At 41.4% G+C, this 7,953-nt stretch overlaps 2 protein-coding genes across 2 annotated transcripts in view; one reads left to right on the top strand and one right to left on the bottom strand.

Annotated features, from left to right (window-relative positions):
- The window catches only part of LOC141573535 (uncharacterized), a 117,927-nt gene that overhangs the window by 40,552 nt on the left and 69,422 nt on the right, over positions 1 to 7,953 (top strand). The window lies entirely within an intron of this gene.
- On the bottom strand, positions 3,406 to 6,448 carry LOC123615215 (olfactory receptor 1G1-like). The gene is given in 4 exon segments (XM_074341867.1): positions 3,406 to 4,825; positions 4,828 to 4,878; positions 4,881 to 5,508; positions 6,431 to 6,448. Coding segments are annotated over 4 exon segments (1,020 nt in total). The 3' UTR covers positions 3,406 to 4,502.

Raw genomic sequence — 7,953 nt, forward strand, 5'->3', positions numbered from 1 at the left:
GAGTTGGTTTTTACTCAATTGATGATTGAGGAACAGAAGATTTTAATTTTAGTGTAGTTCAATTTATCAATTTTCATTTTATAATTATTGGTTTTTGTATCTTGTCTAAGAAATCTTTGCTAAATCTTTAACAATGGCCTCCTATATTTTACTTTTAAATAATTTATTGTTTTACCTTTAGCATTTAGATCTGTTACTAATCTAGAGTTGATTATGATATTAGGGGGAAGTAAAGGTCAAGATATATTCCCTCCCACAAATGTTGATATCCAACTGATCCAGTCCGATTAATTGAAAAGACCATCCTTTCCCTGCTGTATTTATCATTAGTCAGATGACTGGACCTATGCGAATCTGTTGCTGGACTCCATTCTGTTCCATTTGTTAGTTGTCCATCCTTGCATCAATATGCCACTCTTTAATTACTGTATCTTTTCATTGCCTTATTATATGGTTTAAATTCTTTATTCTTTGGTATTTCTTTGGCTGTTTTTGGCTCTCAATTTCCATTTCCCTTTTGGCTTTTCAGTTTCCCCAAAAGACCTACTAGGATATTGATCTGTGTTGTATTGAAACTAGATTAATTTGGAGGACAGTGGGTCTCTTTGCAATACTGAGTCCTCTAAATCTTGAAACATGGTACATTTCTCCATTTTTTTGTTTATCTCAGTAACATTTCATAGTCTTCAGAGTAAATGTCTTCCATTATTTTTGCTGGATTTATTTTTATGTATTTATTGCCTTTTATTAAATTAAAATTGTATATGTTTAAGGTGCACAATGTGAAGTTTTGATATACTGAAATGATTACTACAGTCAAGCTAATTAACATATCCATATCCTCATTTAGTTGGCATTTTCTTTCATGGTGGCATTTTCTTTCATGGTGAGAGCACCTGAAGTCTGTTTCTTCAGCAAATTTCCAGTATATATAATACAGTGTTATTAACTACAATTACCATGCTGTACATTAGATCTGTACAACTCATTACTCCTACATTAACTGTAACTTTGTACTCTTTGAAAACATGGCCCCTTACTCTGCTACCTCCCCACCCTTGGTAACCACCAGTCTACTTTCTGCTTCTGTGAATTTGACATTTTTATATTCCACCTATAAGTGAGATCGATCATACAGTGTTTTTCTTCCTGTGTCTGGCTTATTTCCTTTAGCATAATTTCCTTCAGGTTGGTCCATGTCACAAATGGCAGGATCTCCTTCTTTAAAGCCGAATAACATTCTTCTGTATGTACCACAATACCTTGATCCATTCATGCATCGACAGACACTTAGGTTGCTTCCATATGTCATGAAACAAGGCTAATTTGCCTGATGTGCCGCAAGCCAAATGCTGAGATGCCAAGGTCTGAGGCAGAGAAAAGGTTTATTCACCAAGCAGCCAAGCGAGGAGAACCAATCTCAAATCCACCTCCCCCAAGACAAAGGGCTTGGGATATTTGTGGGATAAAGCTGAGGCATGGGGAACATGGGGGAAGGTAATTGGAGATAAGAAAACGATGAGGTAATCATCATTCTACGCAGACACAACCAAGCTACATGCTTTTCCACAGGACGCATGTCCAGAAAATGGCTTTCGGGTGTCAAAAGTTCACCAGTTGAACATTCACGCATGTTCAGTTGGAGGGTGGTGGTCCCAATCAGTCTTAACTGGCCAGAGTTGGAACTGGACACAGCTGACTCCACGTTCCAGAAAAACAACTCAAGCAAACATCTTAATGTTTAGACTATGTGACGCTTGGAGGACATGCCAGTTTTTTGTAGTAACAATGAAAGCAAACTTGATCAGTGAAGGCAGGTTACAGGTTTAGTAGATCTGATGATTGCCATTGGCTTCGCACATCTTGGCTCCTGCAAACAGTGCTGCAGTGGCATGGAGTGCAGAATTCTCCTGGGTACTGATTTCATTATGTCTTGAGTATGTATGCCAACAAGAGAGAGTGCTGGATCACATGATAGTTTTATTTTTCATTTTTTGAGGAAACTTTATATTAAGTAAAATTTTATTAAATGCTCTGAAGTATGAAGGATAAGTTAATGATTTAGAAAATTTGCTGTAACCCTAGATAATAGGAATAATTTTCCATTTTCAGTACTTACGGAGAAACTGTCATCTTTACTAATAATTTTGTTATATTATATATTTAGTAAGCTAGTAAAATGAATAACAACAGTGAAGCAGTACTGATGAGACCTTCACGAAGAGTTTTATTTGCTAGCAGTTTGGCAGTATGGAACATGAGCTTCAAGACTTGTCTGTAGTCTATGTAGATGTATTTATTTTTAAGAATGTAGGCTAGAAGAAGAAATCACAATAAAGTAATGATTGCTGAAATGATATTTTTAATATTAAAAATATGATTTAATCTTCAAACAATACAGTGGAACAATCTTTGACAAAACTGTGGAGTAGGGATGTATTGGCACACCTTAAAAGGTATAATTATGACAAATACAAAAGCTGTGTTCTTAAGTGGAAATTACATATACAAAATATAAATTTGAAAGAGTAACACAATTTAAAAGGTAGAACTGAAATTATTGGTGAATATTAGACAGTGAAAGATGCATCACATTGACAGCAGTGAATTAGGAGGAAATATGGGGTGATACAAACCTGGATATTTAAGTAGGTAAATCACATTTAAGCACCCAGTAAGCATGGTATGAAAATTAGACTAAAACTTTCCCTGCGCATGAATCCCAGTAAGTAGGTAATCCTACCTTAAATCCCTCAATGTTCTCCAGAAGAATGATTTAAGCACAGGATGCCTCCTGGTCTCACAGTACAAACTGTAGGCAATATCTTACCAGCAGTGTTTGAGAGTGAATTCATATTACCTGTTGCTTCCTCACCTTCAGTTTCAACAAGAAACTACCACCGCAATAGCTAACATTTATTGAAAATGTACTACAGTCTAGGAATTAACCTTTACACACTCACATGCATATCTAATTTATCACAAACAAGGTGTTACATACATCATCCCATTCAAATTTCCCAGTGACACCATAAGGTAGGTTATACTCGCTTTGAAAGGTTAAGTAGTTTCCCAGGGCCACACAGCTTACAGGTGGCAAAACCAAGGTTTGAACTTGCTTCGGTCTAACTCCAGAGCTAATGCTGCCTGCCACTTTGCTGTATTATCTTTCCGCGACAGAAGGCAGTTCAGCTTACTGTAAGGCACATAGGAAGCAGGTGAGCTAGCAACAACTGATTTTCACCAGAGAAGATATTTTCTACAGGAATCACAATCTAATGTTATCGAAGTTTACAGCCAGATACCTAGAGGGAAACAGACAAGAATGAAAAATCTCACCCTGTATATCATACTTTTCATTTTCCTATAAAATCGAACTGGTTTTGGTGTACCTTACTGTACGTGTATTTGCCCCAACTTTTATTGACTTAACTTTTTAGTAACCATCAACGATAATCAATGTATTATGCAAACATTGGCCGGAGTTAATCTTGGGAGATATATAGGACAGTGTGGGCTACCTGTGGGCCATATAAATTATGAACTGATGATGGTGGGCGTAAGTGCCAGGATAAATAGTTTGAGCTTCATTCTGCAGGCAGTAGAAAACCACTGGAGATTTCTAATGGGGTTGTGATCATGGCGATATCATCATATTTTATGAAGATTAACCTGATTGTGGTGTGCAGAATAGATGGAATGGTGAGACTGGGGTGGAAGAATATTTAGGAGCATTTCAGTCATTCAGTAAGAGATTTGAAGTGCTCATAAAATCATCCTTTCCTGACCCCTAACTTTTATGATCGCCACCGTGCCAGTGGGTTTTAGCGCATCTTAATGGTGCCGGGCATTATGCCAAGTGGTAAGCTTCAGTGCTGCAAGGATGAGATCGACTTGGAAAAAATTTCCCCAAAGATAAAAATGAAGGTTTCAAGTGAAAAGGTGTGTTAGGAGGAATGAAGACTTTAGATGCCTGGTAAAATATTACAGTAGGTCTATCTAAAGAATCCACCCCATCAAACCCTTCCTAGCCCCAGCCTTCTTTCAGCTTGGGGGGTTTCACAGACCTGGGGAGTCCCAGTGTTAAAATACTGTTGGTAGGGATCCAGGTCACCAAGGTAACAGTGGTGGTGGTGGGAAGTTATCTTGCCCTGGAGTTTATTCTCGGCTACATACAGTAGCACAACCAGATACTCCCATGTTTGGGTCATGTGCTATCCCAGGTTATTTCAGAAGATCCAAGCACATCCTTTACTATTCTATAATTCTGGATGGCTATAATTTTAGAACATTATGGTTATAAGAACTGAAGCTAATGATATTGACCTGATGCTGGGTTTGTTCTGATGCAGTCCTGTAGCTTAGGCATGAATATTTCAAGTTCAGATCACAGGTCCTGGAAGTGAGGTCTCCACTTTTTTTCCCTCTCACAATCTTCACTGCTTACGTGTGGTGAATGTAATTGCATGGGGACTCCCGTATTGGATGTGGGATCACTACCACTAAAGAAAATGAATTTTTCTAGCCCAAATTAGCTTTCTCAGGGAAGACTTGATGTCTCTGGTCCTCAAAATATAGATAAATGGATTCAACATCAGGGTTACCACTGTGTACATCACTGAAGCAGCTGTGTCCTTCTATGCTGAGTGGATTGAGGGGGGACTGAAACAAACACAAAAGGAACTCCCAAAGAATAGAGAGACCACGGAGAGGTGGGAGTTGCAGGTGGAAAAGGATTTCCGCTTTCCCTGCACTGAGGGGACCTTCAGGATCATCAAGAAAATGGATGCATAAGAGATAACCAGGAAAAGCACACGGACCAGGCAAGACCCCCTACAGTGAAGATCACCGGCTCACTGATGAAGGGGTCCATGCAGGCAGACTCAGAAGGGGGCTGATTTCACAGGACTGTGGGATCTCATGGGCTGCACAGGACAGGCTGTTCATCAGGAGTGTGTGTAGGAGGGAGTGGAGGGCATTCATGATCCAGGATGCAGACGCTAGGAAGACGCAGAGACCAAGGCTTATGACCATGATGTAATGGAGTGGGTGGCATATGGCCACATAGCAGTCATAGGCCATGACAGCCAAGAGGAATGCCTCCACCATCACAAACAGCATGAAAAAATACAGCTGTGATAGGCACTCTGCATATGAGATGACCAGGCTTTGCACCCATTGGTTGGGCAGCATCTTGGGGACTGGTGGAAACAAAGCAGGTTCAGCCAGGGAGAGGTTGCCCAGGAAGAAATACATGGGAGTGTGGAGTTGAGCATCAGCGATGATGGCCAGTATGATAAGGTTTCCCACCACTGTGACGAGGTTCATGGACAGGAACAGCCCTAAGACAACCCCCTGCTGCTCTGGCTGCTGGGAGAACCCCAGAAGGAAAAATTCTGATACGCTGGTCAGGTTTTCCCATGCCTTTTGTCTGTAAGCAGAAAGTTGGGTTAACTGAATGAGATTAGTGAGCCCTGGATTGTGAACTTGGAAAATTATGCAATATGCCTACATTGATTCTTTTTAGTGCGGGGTTGAATCAGATGAAATCTTTGCTATTCAACTGCTTGGGACCTACCAAAAAATGGCAGTTTCATATAGTTCACCTGAATATTTACAAATGCCTGTGCCTGGTGGCATGGGAAACTGACAATTTGTTTGCAATGGGAGAAGAGGTTTGTTTGTTTGTTTGTTTGTTTAACTTTATTATATAAGTATTAATCCAATACCTGTATTTTAGGGGCTAGGGTGGAGGTGTTGGTTTGCACAACTCTTGTGGTATTTGTGTGGACATTATGACATTAATCCATTCTGAGAGTCCATGGTTAAATATTCTTTAGTGTATTTTCCCAGTACTTCAAAAAGCATAGCTACTGGAGAAGGGGATTTCCAATTGGTAAAAATATATCTAATGTTGAAATCATTATCACCACTATCTACATAGCTCATCTGGCCAGAAACCTGAATATCATTATTGACCCATTTTTCTTCCTCCCTGTGTGTATCCAAATACCACCAAATTGTGGCAATGTACCTTCTCAAAATAGCTGAAATTTACCCCTTTCTTGCCGTTTACCCACTTTCCTCGGTCCCAGCTGCCATCAGTGAGGACAGTATCATTTGTCACTTAGATCCAGGAAGTTTTCTCCTTGCTTCCTGGCACACACACCTGCCATCTAGTCTCACTACAGAGAGAATGAGCTTTCTACAAGTCATAATCTGATTTTGTTGCTCCAGCTGAAGAATCCTTCCGGTGCTCCTCATTCCTCTCAGGATAAACTCTAGACTTCTTAACATGGCCCAAAGGCTCTTGATCATGCTGGCATTTGTAATAAATTATTCCAGTTCCTCATAGGCCTCTCTCTTCCACGCCACAGCACATGCACCAATTATACTTTCCGTTATTTAAAAGATCCAGATATAGTCTCACCTTTGGGCTTTTGCCCATCTTAATTTTCTTGGGCTGGAATAGTCTTCCCTCTCCCACTCACCAGACTAGCCAAACCTCAGGTTTCAGCTTAAATGTCACTTCTTCCAGGAAGCCTTCCCTACTTACCCTCTCACATAAGACTCAGATTCATGCCCCTCATGCCCCTGGGGCTTCCGCCATCAGAGCATGTGTCACTCTGGATTGTGACCATCTATTTACCTGTGTCCCCCATTCTACTGTGAGCACCACTAAGAGTAGGCAGAGAAGATGCCTATCTTGCTTATTTTTGAAATCTAACATTACTCCTGAGTCTGGTACAGCACAGGTGCTCAGTAAATACCCATCATCTGAATAAATAAGCCCCAAAGAATAGAAAGATATGGAGAACGTATCAGCCAGAGGGAACAGCCTGAACCTTTCTGTTAGTGGTTTCACCCTTAACTTGGAGTTAGTAAAGTCCTGGCCGTAGGAATGTGTAGGAAACATGGTTACTGAGACATAAATTTCCAGCGTTCTGAGGTTGATTCTGGCCATTTTTGCCAGTTTTTGGTGACTTTTCATTTGATCACTTTTGGTCATCAAATAAAAAAAAAAAGTTTGGTGACTTTTGATTTGAGCTTCCCAGTCAATGGAAGAAATGGCATTGCAGAGGAAGGGACTGGCAGAGAACTGGCTGGTGGGTAGGAATGCAGGCTGAGCTCCAGGGAGGATGCACCTAGAGGTGGAGGGGAAGCTAGGAAGTCAGAGAAGGGAAGAGCAAGGGCAGGGGGTCAGAATGAATGGGGAGATAAAGACAGATTAAGCTGGAGGGAAAGGGAGGATACACACACAGTTGAAGGCTCAAAAACATTGGCAAAGGCAGTTCACATCCCACTGGTCTGAAAGCTTTGATTTCAAGCACTATCCAAAGTGATCTGAAGCCAGATAGAAAACCGAAGGCATGCAGTGTCCCTGGGGACAGGTCCGAGAAGCAGTTTCCTAAACCCCACCCCTACCCTAAAGAGTCACTTTGAGATGGGGTTTAAAACCTTGAGTGTGACCAGCCCCCTGTCCCCTACACCAGTGGATCTGAAGCATAATAAAATGCGACACTCTGTCCTAACCTAGGAGATGAGGGTAAGGGTTTGGCATTTGGTAGGAGACAGAAGCTCCTACCGTTTGCCAGGTTGGAATTGTGACTTGTCCTTACCAACCAGCTGGAAGGTAGTCCCCTTACTACCCCACAGGACAGAGATAAGAGAGGTTCAGTGACTTGGGGGCCCAAGTCCACACAACTAATGAATGGTAGGATTCCCATTCAGCTCTTTCTGATTCTAGCTGGAGAGGTAACGAGAAGTGAAGTCGTTCAGTGGCCCAGCAAGTGAGCTCTGGATCCAGAAATGCTTAAATCTGAATCCCAGCTCTACTCCATGATGTTTGCCGGGCCTTCCCCAACACAGTGGGGGCCCAGGGCAACCCAGCAAATGTGGGGCTAAGACAACTGCCACAGTGTCAGTGTTTTTCACAGGCCCCTTGAGAGAGCA

The sequence above is a fragment of the Camelus bactrianus genome, chromosome 16, assembly GCF_048773025.1.
Source record: "Camelus bactrianus isolate YW-2024 breed Bactrian camel chromosome 16, ASM4877302v1, whole genome shotgun sequence".
Classification (NCBI taxonomy): Eukaryota; Metazoa; Chordata; class Mammalia; order Artiodactyla; family Camelidae; genus Camelus; species Camelus bactrianus.